General features: G+C 38.0%; 1 protein-coding gene and 1 long non-coding RNA gene across 6 annotated transcripts in view; one reads left to right on the top strand and one right to left on the bottom strand.

The window, feature by feature from the left end:
• TAOK3 (TAO kinase 3) overlaps window positions 1-15,578 on the top strand; it is a 178,987-nt gene that overhangs the window by 145,646 nt on the left and 17,763 nt on the right. For all 5 annotated transcript variants that reach the window (XM_072802720.1, XM_072802721.1, XM_072802722.1 and 2 more), the window contains 4 exons: window positions 215-349; window positions 8,491-8,727; window positions 10,418-10,546; window positions 14,778-14,981. In XM_072802720.1, the coding sequence (XP_072658821.1) occupies window positions 215-349; window positions 8,491-8,727; window positions 10,418-10,546; window positions 14,778-14,981 (705 nt within the window). The remainder of the gene's footprint in view (window positions 1-214; window positions 350-8,490; window positions 8,728-10,417; window positions 10,547-14,777; window positions 14,982-15,578) is intronic.
• On the bottom strand, window positions 6,808-13,050 carry LOC140619393 (uncharacterized). Its single transcript, XR_012019283.1, has 2 exons — window positions 8,463-13,050; window positions 6,808-7,008 (listed from the first exon to the last, which is right to left on the bottom strand). It is a non-coding gene; the product is annotated as an uncharacterized lncRNA (long non-coding RNA).

Genomic DNA, 15,578 nt, shown 5'->3' with positions numbered 1-15,578 from the left:
GAAGGCATCCCACTAGCGATCAGCTGACATTCCTAACTGAAGGCTGCAATGTGTTGCTTATTCATTTTGTACCGTGGGAGCTGCGGGGACTAGCAGAGAGCTAAACTATGCATTTCAAACAGCAGTGCTTGTGCAGAAAGAGGGGTGAGAGAGAGGCAGCCGGCGAGGAAAGAGCACAGCTGGACTTTCTCCTTGTTTTTATCCATTTCTGCAGGATCATGTATTCATAAGGGATGAGGCGGGCCACGGCGATCCCAGGCCTGAGCCGCGGCCTACCCAGTCAGTTCAGAGCCAGGCCCTCCACTACCGGAACAGAGAGCGCTTTGCCACGATCAAATCAGCATCTTTGGTAAGCAAACACCCCTCTACCCACCTTCCCTTCCTTCCCCTCCTCCCCATCTGGCAGCCTCTCGCCCTCCCTGAGCCTCTCTCGGCTTCATGGATGGGAGGAAAGGAGTCAAGAATGTTTTCTCCCTCCTAATAATTTTATTCATTTTAGAAAAAAATCTGTTGGCATGGCAACCTGATTCTCAGATATTTTAGCATTGTCTTCGGCATGGAAAAAAACCTTTGTGTGTGTGTGTGTGTGTGTGTGTGTATTTATATATGCTATATGTGCAAAATAAAAGGCCTTTAAGATGAAGTTGCTAACCTATCCAATATTTTAAAAGCTATGTGTCTTTTCATTGAAATAATAATGCTAAAAAAATTTTAAAGGTATTTGATGTATGTGTATGCAGGGCACTAGGCTTCTTTTTGTATAGATGCATGTGTATTTGTAATGTATACACACATATCAAAAGATAAAAGAATTTTTTAAAATGTATCACTGCTGGCTAATGTATATAATTGTAGAAAATAAGATACTAGCTTCCTAGGGATGAATTGCTGGTTCGTTCTGGTTCATTCATTTATTTATTGCAACAATGGTAGTGGCTGCACTTCCCCATTTAACCCCTGAAGAATTTCCTGGCACCAATAAAGCAAGAAGAAGGGCTTTGTAGGAGAGGATAGGGATGGTTGTGGAAGAAAAGATACTGTAGGATCCTTCAGCATTTTTACTATTGCAAATGTGATTGCTGGATGCCCTTGTAGTAGCAAAAGGGGTGTGTGCTGGAAGAGTTAGTTTTCATGCCTCCTCCCCTTGGCCCCCCACGCGTGCGCGTGCGCGCTCACATACTCACACACACACACACTCACATCGTTTCATCCTTGGTACTCTAAACTCTCTTTAATCTTTTGCTTCTGAATCTCACTTCTCAGCCAAAAAATTATTGAAATATTCATTGTTTTGCCCAGATTGATGTTAGAGGTCACATGGGCAGGAAGAGTTAGTGTACACTGCCTGGCTATTACATTTAGATCCTATGATGACATCATCCAAGGCCGACCCAGAAATTATTTTTCTTGTCCTATTTTTTAAACCTGATTTCCACTTTTATCTCTCAAGTCTTTGAAAGGCTTCAATTATCTTTGGAATCAATAATGGATTATGATCCTTAAAAACCCAAATATAAGGAAAATGGAAGTTAAAGCACCTACATATATTGCTATACCTGCTGCTATATAAAAGCAAGCAATTTAATTGAAACTGCTTATCAGTAAGCCTACCTTTAAGTTCCTTTGTATAGAAGTTTCTTGTTATCTCTTTAATGTACAATTTTTCACTTTACATGAATGTTATACTGTGTAATGGAGATATAAAAATGTCCACTATGTATTTGCTAATGATTGCTAAGCAAGTAAAAAAAAAAAAATGCTTTGAGTCTAAATAAAGCATCATGAAATTATTAATAAATATTTTCATGTCATGATACCTGACCAAAAAAATATGGTATTTATGTAATATCATTACTTACCACCGACTCTTGTGAGACTTGTATCTTTATCCAGACATGTTCATGTTGAAATGAGAGGAAAAATAGTGAGCAGCCACTGAGACTCAGAGCACCAGAAGCAGGTTTTGAATGTGAAACAAACATTATACCCAAGTGGATTTTCCCCATCTGGAACAGGTTTCCTTCTTTTGTCACTTGCCACACCCTCATTCCCACATCATATATTCATGACCTCTCCTACCTCCTAGTAAGATGTTACTACTGCTATACCACAATGATCTCATGCTCACGTTTATATACTCACCCAGGGCTACTCTGTGCGCCTATCAGCCATCACAATCCTCTCTGTGGTTGATGAAAGCTGATTCCCTACTAGGCCACCTCAGGACTATAGGCAAAGTCCTTAGGAGCCCCTCTGAATCATATAGGCTTTCTAGTGCCCAGCCAGAGAATAGCTGAGATCAGTCTCTGATGGACGGTTGATTTGCTAAAAAGGCTCCCTGTCCCTATACTAAGTTAAAAACTGAGTAGCTAATAGGCTGTTGCAGTAGCCACTATAAAGTAAGTTGTTTAATGTGGATAACCTTCTCTCCAAATGTAATGCTTTGGGAGTCATGGTGGGATTGATGGAAGTTTATCAAAGGTCAGTGGTTTTTAAAGAAGAAAAAAGAATTAATAGAAGGGAAAAGTGATATGATTCTATATGGTCTCATTTTGGACAATCTAATTATTAGTGTGAATATTTTAAAGTACTACAGTTCTACTGCCTATGCTGTTTTAAAGGCTAACTCCAATTTATAAATCAGGACACTGGAATATCAAAAAGAAGTATCTAAATTTTAAAAGTATATCATGAATCTTACTGCTTTTCATGGATCTCTGCTCAAAGGAAAAGGACTAAGTTACTTAAATGACATAAAAGTAGGAGCAAGATCATGGGAAAATGAAAGTCTAGTATAAAGAAAAATCAAGTCATTGTTGAAACCTCTCTTCACTTCCTATAGGTGGTAATAATACTGTATTGATTTCTTTAGTTTAGTTTTAGTCTTTACAATCCTCAAATAGAAATGCTAAGAAGCCACAGAGTGATTCAAAGTGAACAGTGAAAAGAAAAAAGAATGTAGAAATTATTTTTAAATTATTAGATAAATAAGTAATGAGTGTATATTTTTTAAATGAGTGTACATTTTAAATAGACTTGCAAACTGACAAAAAAAAACTTATAGTTTCTTAAATATGTTTTATCAGCCTACCTCTTCTACATAAACCTAAAAGAGGCCTAAATCTGTGGGATTTGCCCTTGGCATTTTTTCTACATTGTGCTTTTGAATGGGTCATTGACCAGTGTATGTATGTAGCCCATGGGCTACAGGCTTTTACTGCTCGATGTTTTTACCATTTTGACACCTTAAAACTGAGATTTTTATGTTACTATGGACTACTGCACAATTACATTTGTAACAAAGGAAAAGCAAGGACTATGAACCTTGATATCAGAGTTAACTCCGAGGAAACTTTAGAATTATGTATTTTTTTATTATAATTATTGAAGGCAGCAATTATTGACCATATTTTGAAAAACTAGGAAAAGGAAGGGCATTTTATAGAACTTTCTTTGTTTTATCCTTTCTTTTTCTTCTTCTGTAAGAAAATTCATAATGGACTGATTCATGATCTGGAGAAAGGAGTTGTTTATATAATTCTTCAGAATTACTCATCTGCCTTATTGGGCCTTTGAGATGTCCTGCCTTAAGTTTTTATTGTTGGTAAATGGAAATCCTAATATTTTAATTGGATTAGTGACCCATGAGAGTGTTTTCAGCTGTTGTTACATCTGATATCATTTCTTAAAATTTCATAATGTTCTGGATCATATGGTAGTTCTCATAGTAGATGTTACTATAAAGAGCACAAGTCCATATCTGTCCGACAATTCAGCTTTTGGTCTTATGAAGGAATTCTCACTGGAATGAGTGGTCTTACTATAACAAGTGAATTATGTTAAAATACATATTGGTCCAGGGAGCAGGAAGCACGTGGAAGGCTGAGTTGGTAGAGCATGCAACTCTTGATCTTAGGGTTGTGAATTCAAGAGCCATGTTGAGTATAGGGCCTACTTAAAAAAAAAAAAAAAAAAAAAAAAAAAAAACACACACACATTAGGAACAGGGGCATAAAACTCTTAGTTTCTAATCTCTAGTAAAGCATGTAGACAAAAATGATGTTCTTTCCATACAAATACGGATTTTTAAAATTTTTTTTTTACATTCAGTAGGAAATGTAAAGACTCTATAAAAATGGAGTCTTCATTTCAGTTTTAAAAATGCAACCTAAGTTTCAGCTAATCGTGAAATTGGATATCTGAAGAGTTTGATAGACAAGCATAAAAATATTAGAGCCTCTGTAGTAAATGCTGTTTCACCCCTCATGAGCCCCTCTGTTCTATTTCTAAAGGCTTAAAGATGTGTTCTCTTCCTGGATAGTGTACCAAAGGATGCTTGTCAGAATATTTTATAGCTCTTCTTTCCTTTTCCTTGGCTTCTTAATCTCACTAAGATCATTACTGAGAGCATTTTTCATTTATGCTGCCCAGTCAATCTGCCCCAACCCGCATGACCGAACTCTCTCCATAAACATGTTGAATCAGTGAATGAACAAATGAATGAGTGAAGTCTCTTCTAGCCCTGCTAGCACATGAGAATTTGGATTTGCAAGTATACATTTCTAAGTGCTTTGTTCAGTGTTTCTGTATGAGACAGAATTGCCTGTTATCCATCATTACTTTTGCTATGAACTTAAAACATTTTTCCCTAGGTGTTCTAAAGAGTGGAATATGAAATTTCTAATGTCAAACTGTGACCCAGTGTATTCTTTTTAAGAACTTGCTATAAATTTCATTTATTCTAAGAGCCGAGGTAGGCAGTTTTATCATATGCATTATTTTGATTCTTACTCATAATTAATCTTGTAAGTTGGCTTTGATCTCTTAAGAGGGTAACATTATCAGCTGCTATGCTCCTCTTTTATGTTCAGTAAGTTGCTTATTAGCCCTCTAGTGCAGTGTTCTTCACTTGGTAGGCAGATAGTACACTTTGGATGTAGTAGTGTTTTAGGTCCAAATTTTTGCCAAAATTAAATAAGATGAGATGAAATAGCTATAGAAACTTTTTGGGAAAAAAAAAAAAAGAAACTTTTTGGGAAAAGTTCAGTCCCTTATGGCTCTTAACTTTTATATATTACTCCAGGTATGTGAAATGGTTAATAATTCAGAGTCAGAGATTATGCATACTTATTTTATAAGCCATGACCTGGGTACAATTAAGTTTTATTTTTAAACTTGCCCTTTTTCTTGGATCCACTCCTCTGATCTATGTCCGTATCACTAGAAATGCTTGGTGGAGGGAAAAAGAGACATACTACTCAGACCCTGGCAGGACAAGGAAGGAAATCAACATATATCAAACATCTCTTATGTGTCAGACATCTTGCTGGACATAAGTGTTATCCATCAGTGATCTCATTGTAGCAGTGGCTCCTCTTTGAGAACCTTCAAGAAGTTAAGTAATTTGCCCAAGGTCAGTAATACAGTAAGGGACAGAATGGTATTGTGTTCAAGCAACCTACTAGGTGTGGCAAGATGCTACTGCCCACTTTCAACTAATCACATTTTTGAGACTACCATTGTGAATACTACAGTCACTACATTTCTGTAACTTCCTTTCATTTTTAGACTTATTCGGTTTGTAGTTTAGACTTGCCATTCTGTCCAGCTTTGACTTTTTGGGGTGTTGATTCCTTCCATTACTTAATAATAGAAAGTTTCACTCTGCCTTAATGGGGTAAATTTCCTCAGGCAATTCAAGAACCATAGGACCTCAGTTCAAATCCCAGGGTTTATAAAAATTAGAGGTAAATTGCATGTGAAAGTATATTGTAAACCATAAAACATGGTAAAATTTAAAATTATGAGCTATTTTTTAATTCTGTTGACCAAATAGTGTATTTGGAAGACATGCAGTATAAACTTAAAACCTGCAGGTGTACATAACTGTAGATAATAATTTTATATGTTTCTAGTTAGACTTCATACATGAAGCATCTGGCCAGACTTGTATTTAAATTTGTCTACTTTGCTTGAGTATGGGATTGTAAAACTCAGTATCTCCATTTGTGTCCAACAAGGTAATTAACGTTGAAACATAGAAAGTTTCATTGCAACATATTGAAGGTGATATTAGGAGTTTAAGAAGGTGATTATCCAAATTATGGAAAGCATTAGAAGCAAAGTGTTTCTCCTAGAATTCAGTGATAAACAATGATAGCACATTGAGCTTTGTAAATTTGTCTTAGCCACACAGTTGTGTGATCTGGTATGCAGTAGGACCACCCTTTTCACAGGGACTCACCCACCAGTTAGGATAGAAAATGTTCTTGAGGGACGCCTGGGTGGCTCAATGGTTGAGCATCTGTCTTTGGCTCAGGGCATGATCCTGGAGTCCCAGGATCAAGTCCCACATCGGGCTCCCTGTATGGAGCCTGTTTATCCCTCTGTCTATGTCTCTGCCCTCTGTCTGCCTCTCTCTCTCTCTCATAAATAAATAAAATATTTTAAAAAAATGTTCTTGACACAATTCATTTTCACTTTAGATTTAGGTACGTAGTTTAGGGAAATGGCCATCCTGAGAATATTGACCACAAGCTAGTCAGACCTTCTGTTGTCACATTTTAAATGTGTCATGATAGCTTTAAGGTGTACCATATCTCAGTTTGGGGAATTTGATTAAAGAAGGAATACTAACATAAGAAAAAATAAGTTTAGAGATAAAACATATCTCAAATGCATTACCCTAGAATGGACACTTTACTGACATATTTGTATGAAAAACAAGTGAATTTAGTAAGGACTAGATGGTAGTCCCCTATAGTTGAACTTTAGAAAGGTGTAAGCATGAGGAAGGTGTAAGCATGAGGAAGTAAAATATACAAATATATTTCAAATGACTTCTTTCTTTCCTTTTGTCATGAGGTACGTCCATTAAAAAGAAACATGATATTGTGATGACAAAATAGATTTCCTTTAGAGTGTTAGGTGCCCCTTTGGTGATGCTGTCCTTCTTTTGGTCTTGAAATATCTTCTGCTCTTATTCTTCACACTTTAAAGAGGATTGTCCTTTAGAAAAGAGAAATGAATATGAAACCTAGTGTTAGTTTCAGTTGGAAAGGTTTCAAAGTTCGGCTTATGTTTAATGGTGTACTTTGATAATACTATCCAGTTACAGAACAGCACTCTCTTGATAGTAAGGACTCAGTCTGGTATGCAGGGACACCTTCTAAAAGGAGCAAAGAAACAAACTGTTCTTTGTACAAAATGCACTTTGACCCATAAACTGAAAATAGTAAAGAGAATTAATAGCAGCATGGAAATTTCTAGTAAAACTTGTTTGAGGGTGAGGTTAGGGAGAATTGGCTTATGGTAGATAGTAATGACTAAATTGCTTAGCGATAAACAAAGCTGAAGTTATAATTTTGTAATTTTTTTTCTAAAAAAGGAAAGATGAAAATGAAGTGAGCAGAGAAAATAAAGGGAAAATAAAAAGAGGGGTGATAAACTGAAGGAAGGAGTAGAAAATCAGAAAAGGCGTAATAGAAAGAAACAAGAGATGCCAGAATTCATATTTGCAATCTTGAATTTGTTGGATATTCACCTGAGAATGGGTTAAGGAAAAATTACTAAGAAAAGCCATCTAAAAATCATAGAAATGCTTTCTCTTTAGGAGAGCAAGTAAATGTATTATAATTTGTTGACATCTCTTCTGTGGGGAAGGGGAGGTGGGAGAGGGAGATTTTAAAGAAGAGAATGCTGTTTCTCCTCTCTCCCTCTTCCTCCTTTCACCCCCACAGCCCCCACCTTTCATATTAAGAATCAGAAATAAATCTTGTTCAAACAACTTTAGGAATATAATCAAAATTCCTGTGACTGTTAGAAATATCTTTAAAAACAAGCGGTGTAATATAATGCAGTGGTTCTCAACCAGAGGGATTTTGCCCCCCAAGGGACATTTGCCAATGTCTAAAGACATTTTTGATTGCCTTGACTTGAGAGGTATACTGGCATCTAGTGGGTAGGCCAGGGATGCTGCTAAATATCCTGCAATGCAAGGACAGCCCTTCAAAACAAAGAATTACCTGGTTCATTGTCAATAGTGTTGACATTGAGAAATCCTGGTGTAAGGGAAATAGCATGGCTCTGGAACCAGACAGAAATGGGTCTGAATCTCAGCTCTACCATTTATTAGCTATGTGACCTTGAAGAGAGATGCAATAATATGTCAAAAATATGTAAATTCAATTTGGCTGAATGAATAAGTTAATTGCCTCAAGTCTCAGTTTCTTCATCTATAAAATGGAGGTGGTAACAACTAACCTCATTAATGACTAAAATGAATGAGTGAATGAGTTGGTTTTTAGGATTAGAGATAAAGAATATAAAGAGGACAAAGCATAGTGCCTGATACAGGTGAGCATTCAACAAATAGGTAAATTGATGGTGGCAGTGATAGATAGAATTCTGCCAGAGGGCTCCTCTACTTTCCTTGAAAGTTTGTCTTCCATGAATCTGGTTACCTGAGTTCTGTTCACCACCCCAAATCAGGTTACACGACAGATCCATGAGCATGAGCAGGAGAACGAGTTGCGGGAACAGATGTCAGGTTATAAGCGGATGCGGCGCCAGCACCAGAAGCAGCTGATCGCCCTGGAGAACAAGCTGAAGGCTGAGATGGACGAGCACCGCCTCAAGCTACAGAAGGAGGTGGAGACGCATGCCAACAACTCGTCCATAGAGCTGGAGAAGCTGGCCAAGAAGCAAGTGGCTATCATAGAGAAGGAGGTCAGTGTGCACACACATGCCTTTGTGTTGTAACCAAGCCAGGACTAATCGCTTCTCGGCCTTTTGGCTAAGATCAAGTGAAGCCAGGACTATTTCAGTCAGTGGCATCACATGAGCAAAAGGCAGGATGGGTGTGCTTTTTGGTGATAGAGGAACAATGTTGCCTTGGTGGCGGTAGTTGAGAGGAGTTAGATTTTGTGGGGCTACTTAAAATTGCCATTAAAATAGTTACTGCAGGCGTATATTACATTCTTGTCTATTCAAATATATTCTGAGAGTCAGTTCCTTGAGGGGGTCTGGTGCATATAAAAAGAAACAAGTCGCTTCTATCCTGTGGAAACTTGCACAGTTCAGACCTGTTATCATGCCTGCCACACCCACAGTCCTCTTCAAAAGAATACTGCTCTACAGATTGTCCCTTTCAGTGGTGATAATCCCTGCCTACACTGATTGGACTAGGAATGGGCACCTGACCAGTGGCAACAAGTAATTAATCCTCTATTGCTTGGGTCTTCTAGAAGACATCTCTCTTCCCTATCTATGTTCTAAACAAAGAAGAGGCTAAGGCAGACAGTGAGTCAAAATATTACCTTTATTACTAATAAGTGTTAGATGGGAGAAGTGATTTATGTCTGAAGGGAAATGCACTAATAATACCGTACAAAACTGAACAGACTTGCCTATCTAGGCACTGGCCCTGTGCTAAACCAGTCACCTTCCCTGCTGCCCTGCCTCACCCATAAGACTTACATAGCGTGGGAAAGCAGGGGTGAACATATGCTCCTTGGGGATGAAGTGACTGGAGACAGAGTGCCAGGGGTGTTTTGGTAATTAAGCTTTCTCTCCACGTGGAAGGGAACATCAGAACTGCAGATGAAGCATTCCCCCAACAGCCATCAAGCTGTAAAGCAGCCTGCCATGAAAACCTCTGCCCAAACAGGGATGATATTGATTAAATAAGCCAATCAGATTCTTTCTTGGGGATTTTATTTGGTAAATATGTAGAGAAAATTGTTCATGATGGAAAAATTATTGATAATAGAAGTTAAAGGTGAAAAGATAACATAGAACCATGAAGCATAATTCCCTCCCTGTCTCCGAAGCATCTCATCTTACATATGTGTTGCATCTAATGGTCCCAGAAACTTAGATTGGTCACTTTCAGGAGCCAGTGTTTATTGGGTTATCTTTATTTGGTCTGTGTTCTATCCATTTTGGGATCCCTCGATATGTCCCAGTGTCTGACTATTGTGGATTGCAGCAGGTGCCTAAGAAAACAAAATGTTATTCATCAATTAGAGTGAGTTTCTTGAAATAAAACTGGCCCGTCATGGTTATTTAACCATTTTTATAATTTAATCTGTGGGCTACCAACATTATGAAAAAAATCTTTTATTAGAATCCTTAGTTCACTTTTCATCCCTTGTATATTTTGTATGTTCAATAAAACATGTTTATGGCTTGCTTTCATATTTTTCCCATAATTGGGATTGTATTTTTCAATGGTAAAAATTCCACATTTTTTTAAGATACAAGAGAATCAGAGCAAATATTTATTTTGTTTTTTATTAAGTGTTCAAAAAACACCACATTATTCAGCACTTACGGACTCTTTCATGCATTGGAAGATATAGACAGCTGAATTCTGTGTGAAAAACAAATTATCCTAGATTGTATGTCATTTTATCAGGCAAAGGTAGCTGCAGCAGATGAGAAGAAGTTCCAGCAACAGATCTTGGCCCAGCAGAAGAAAGACTTGACAACTTTCTTGGAAAGTCAGAAGAAGCAGTATAAGATTTGTAAGGAAAAAATAAAAGAGGTAAGAGTACCAATATTTGTTGTCATCAAGTTGCCATTAGAATGGCTAGAGCTTAAGGGGAACCTGGCTGGCTTAGTTGGTGGAGCATGTAATTTTTGATATTGGGTTGTAAGTTTGAGCCCCATGTTGGGTGTAGAGATTACTTTAAAATAAAATCTTAAAAAAAAAAGAATGGTTGAAACTTAAAATTGATTAATCTTATGTTGTCATCAATAGTCTAAACCATTTATTCTCAAACTTTATATCACCTGAAGCACTTATTAAAGTGGATTGCCAACTCACTAGAGTTAGTTTTCTGATTTTCTGATTCAGTGGGTCTGGGTGGAATTTGAAATGTGCATTTCTAACAAGTTCCCAAGTGATGCCAATGCTGCTGATCCAGGCATCAGATTTGAAGAACCATTGATTTAACTCTAAACCATTCTTGCCTACTTCCAGTTTATTCTTCAGCCACTTTAGCCAGAGTGATCTTTTCAAACCATAAGTCTTGGGGCATCTGGGTGGCTCAATCAGTGGGCATCCATCCTTGTTTTGGCTCTGGTCATGTCTCAGGGTCCTGGGATTGAGCCCCCGTCAGGCTCTGTGCTAGTCAGGGAGTCTGCTTGAGGATTCTATCTTCCTCTGCTCCTCCCCCTGCTTTCTCTCTCTCTCTGTCTCTTTGTCTCTGTCTCTCTCTCTCACTCACACACACACACAAAATAAAGCTTAAAAAAAAAAAAAAACTCTAAGTCTTATATCTCCTCATGATTTTAACATTTGTTGGCTTCCCATTGCTCTTAGAATAGATCAAAATACTAGAAGTCCCTAAGTAATCTGCTATCAGCCTCCCCTCTAGTCTCACCTCACACCACTGTACCCCCACCTGCTTACCCCACACCTGACTCTTTGCTGCTCCTGCCACAGTGGTAACCTTTTGGTTCTTCAAATGCATCAAGTTTCACTTTTCTCCAAGGCCTTTGGAGAAGAGTGTTTCTTTATACTGTTTCTTCCACTAGGATGCTCTCCCAGCCCCCACCTCTCCCTCTGCTGTTAATTCTTACTCCCTCCTCTTGTGAGATTTAGGATTATTTATTAATACCCTACCTTGGACCACCTGGCTGGCTCAATCTGTAGAACATCTGATTCTTGATCTCAGGGTCATGAGTTCAAGCCCCACATTGAGCATGGAGCCTACTTAAAAAAAAAAAAAAAAAAAAAAATCATTTCCTAAGGGAAGCCTTTCCTGCTTCCTCAACCAAGACAGGTGCCTCTGGTTTCATAACACTAGTTTTCAAGTATTCCCCCCCCTTCATTTTTTTTAGTTTACAGGTGTTTGTTTTGTTTTGTTTTGTTTTAGTTACTTACCCTACTAGCCAGTAAGTGATAAGAGCAGAGACCATGTCTCTCTCTCTTCCCCCTCCCCCCCGCCCCCGTGACTGTATCCCTGCCTGGTACATGTCTTTATCAGAGGATAAATTATTGAATGGTTCTTAAAACTTGGATTGAAGTCCACCAATAGAAATGAAGAGCCCTCTGATGAACTGCAGTTTGATCTGAAAGCTCAGGTTTCTAAAGTTCTCCCGCCAGTGCTTATAGTGAATGGCCTGCATGCAGTTCCCTAAGCTTTGCTCCTTGTAAGACTTAGCATTTCTTATTTGTAGATTACTGGTGTGTTAAGATTTTTAAAAATTCAATATGGGGCATGGTTTCAGTATGTGAAATCATTTATTTGAGCTCTTATTCTAGGTTAACAAATGGAACTTATCAAGGTTCCTCTCCAATTCTGTTTTACTTAGGAAGTGAAAGCAAGTGGGTTGGGGTGAGCCTCAGGACTAAAGTCCTGCCCAGATGAGCCATGGTGATTGTTGAGACTGACAGAAATTTGTATTTAACCCACACTGCCTAAATGGGAAAATCTCTGACGCTATAAAGGTCTAGAAAACCAGGCTGTAGGGAGAAATAGCCCAACTAAGAAAGTTCATGTTCTATCCATTTTCTCTGAGTTATTGCTTGAGCCTAATTATTATATCATAATAGAAAGATATTGCTGGATCACAGAGATAACATTGATTTTTCTATAAGAAATTTTGAAAAAAAAAAGAAATTTTGAAATATTCTCAATTACACTTACATTCTTATTTCTAACACCATGTGTTTACTCATGCTCTATAGGCCACACTTTGTGACTGAAGCCACCATTTTGAACTTTTCTAGCACTGAGGTATTTGGAGATTGCATGAACTCAACCTGTAGAAGATTCTCCCACAGAACAGCATTCGAGAATCCCCACTTAATCCTCAGACATCTTTGTTACTCAGATTTATGAGTGCAGGAAACCACAGGCCTAAACTTACAAGTCTTTCAACACTCTCATGAGGAAAAACAAGCCTAAACTCAGTTTGAGATAGCCTCCGTAAGCCTTTCTATGCAAAGCTAATACTACTGCTTATGAAGTAAAGTTCAGTTCTGATTATTTAAGGTGCCATGTATATTTAGACATTGATATATTTTTTTTTTTAATTTTATTTATTTATGATAGTCACAGAGAGAGAGAGAGAGAGAGGCAGAGACACAGGCAGAGGGAGAAGCAGGCTCCATGCACCGGGAGCCCGATGTGGGATTCGCTCCTGGGTCTCCAGGATCGCGCCCTAGGCCAAAGGCAGGCGCCAAACCGCTGCGCCACCTAGGGATCCCGACATTGATATATTTAAAGGTATTGCCCTGGGGGTAGCAAAACAAACTCCATTATTTCCACTGTTTGATAGACAATGGGGATGTGAGCAATATGGATGATGGGTGGTCCAGAAATAATTTATTCTTGATTTTGGAGTGACTTTACATGGTCACATTTGAACTTGGGTGTGCAATGTAGTGGTTAATGCCAAACATAGTAGTGAAGTCAACATCAAGAGATGAGTCACCAAGCCTTCCTGTTGTGATTCCAGCTTACTCCATACTCAAAACAGCTTTCTCCCTTGTTGATTCTGATATTTCACTTAAGACTTCACTGGAATAGGAAAGTTGAAAGTTGATTTACCAGGGCTTCTTGACTAAGTGCAAAAATAATCTAAATAGTATGTAATATCTGCATCACAAAACATTAAGTAAAATAAGTATTAACAAGATTAGTATTAATTAGTATTAATAAGATTTTCACTGAGTAGTTAACCAAATATTATACATCAAGCTTGTCAGTATGAACAAAAAAGAGTGCACTGTGCTTTCTCTAAAAATGCTCTTCTTTCTCCGTAAAGTTAACATCATCTTAAGTGTTCTGATTCTCTGCTTTCTTTTCTTTATCCATATAGTCTGGAAAAATTGTGAATTTTGTCTTTTTGGAAATATAGGTAGTTCATTTACTCTCTAATAGCAAATAAAGAATGTTTTTTCCTGAAATTAAAACTAATGACATTTACTGAGTTACCTCTTATTTGTGAAATCTGTCCACTTTTCCCGGTCTTGTCTCCTCCACTCTGTTCTTCACAAGGCAGCAAGAGTCTTCTTTTTGAGATGCATCTCATTCTGTCATTCCAACATGTATAAAATCCTTGTCTCCTATGCTACAGATCAGTGTCTTTAATTTGGCCAGTAAGACTTCTGATGGTCCTACTTCATTTCATGTCACACTGCACCCACCACCCTGGCCTGCTCTCTGTTTCTTGATTGTACCATGTTTCAGTTAACATACCTTCTACCCAGAGTATTCTCCCCTCCTCCTTTTCAGTGGTTAGCTCCTACAGGTTTTTCAAATTTCAACTTAGTTTTACCAAAACCAAGTATGTTCTTTTAAGCATCCTTGTAAAATGAAGTACTTCACCTTCACAGCAGCTATCACAGTCATTTTCAGTTCATTTCCTCTGTTCTTTAATTTTTGCTTCTAGACTGTGAAGCCCCATGATAGTGGTAATCATGTTCTTTTGTTCATCACTGTATCCTTGTGCCTTGCACAGTGCCTGTCACATGTTAAGAACTCAGTAAGTGTATATTGATTGAATGAGTGAACCAATTATTTCAGAGAAAGAAGCCAGAGACATGGGAACTAATAAGCCTTCCTCTCACTTAATACTCAGTTAATCAATAAACAAAAGTTGGGGGGGGGGTGGATATGCAGTGCCAAGTCTTTCTGTCTTTACATTCTCAGTTGCTCTCCAAATAATTTAATCTGCCACTGCAATGAACTATTAGTTCCTTTTACTTGATGAGACCAGCATGCTGATTTTGTTTGTTTTTGTTTTTGTTTTGTTTTGTGAAGGAGATGAATGAGGACCATAGCACACCCAAGAAAGAAAAGCAAGAGCGGATATCCAAGCATAAAGAGAACTTGCAGCACACACAGGCTGAAGAGGAAGCCCACCTTCTCACCCAGCAGAGACTGTACTACGACAAAAACTGTCGTTTCTTTAAGCGGAAAATAATGATCAAGCGGCATGAGGTGGAGCAGCAGAACATTCGGGAGGTATTTATTATATTCATTACTATCATTACTGACTTCTGAGACAAGAAGTTTTGTGAAGATCATGACTGTTGTGTCCATTCTTACATCCTGAACCTTTACAGTCTTTAGTATAGTGCCTGACACAAAGTAGGTGTACAAAAGTAGTCAGGGAACAAATTCACTACTGAGACGAAAGAGAAAGCCCATTTACAGAGTAAGGAATCAACATTTTCCAAATAAACGTAATAGGGTTTTATTGAGCACCCATTATAAGCCATATTATGCGGTGGAGAATCAAAAGGTATAAAGAATTTCTGCTTTCAGCCTGCTTGTCAAACACTGGGGTTTTGCTCCACATGAAATGCTAAGTAATAGAATGATGCTCCACAATTAAGCCATCTAGTCATCCAGTGCCCCTTAGTGCTAGGCACTGTGCCGGAGATGCCAGGGCTCAGGAGGAGCTATACTTCCTGCCTTCAAGTAACCCTAAATCTAAAAGGAGAAACAGACATGTAACAGATTAGTTACAATGTAACACATCAGATACAATAGACATATAAATAAAATGTCCTGGGCATGGGGTCCTGAGAAAATTTGGAGGACTCAGGGACTGATGAG

The sequence above is a fragment of the Canis lupus genome, chromosome 27 (genome assembly GCF_048164855.1).
Source record: "Canis lupus baileyi chromosome 27, mCanLup2.hap1, whole genome shotgun sequence".
Taxonomy (NCBI): domain Eukaryota; kingdom Metazoa; phylum Chordata; class Mammalia; order Carnivora; family Canidae; genus Canis; species Canis lupus.
This window is presented reverse-complemented; position numbering and strand designations above follow the sequence as displayed.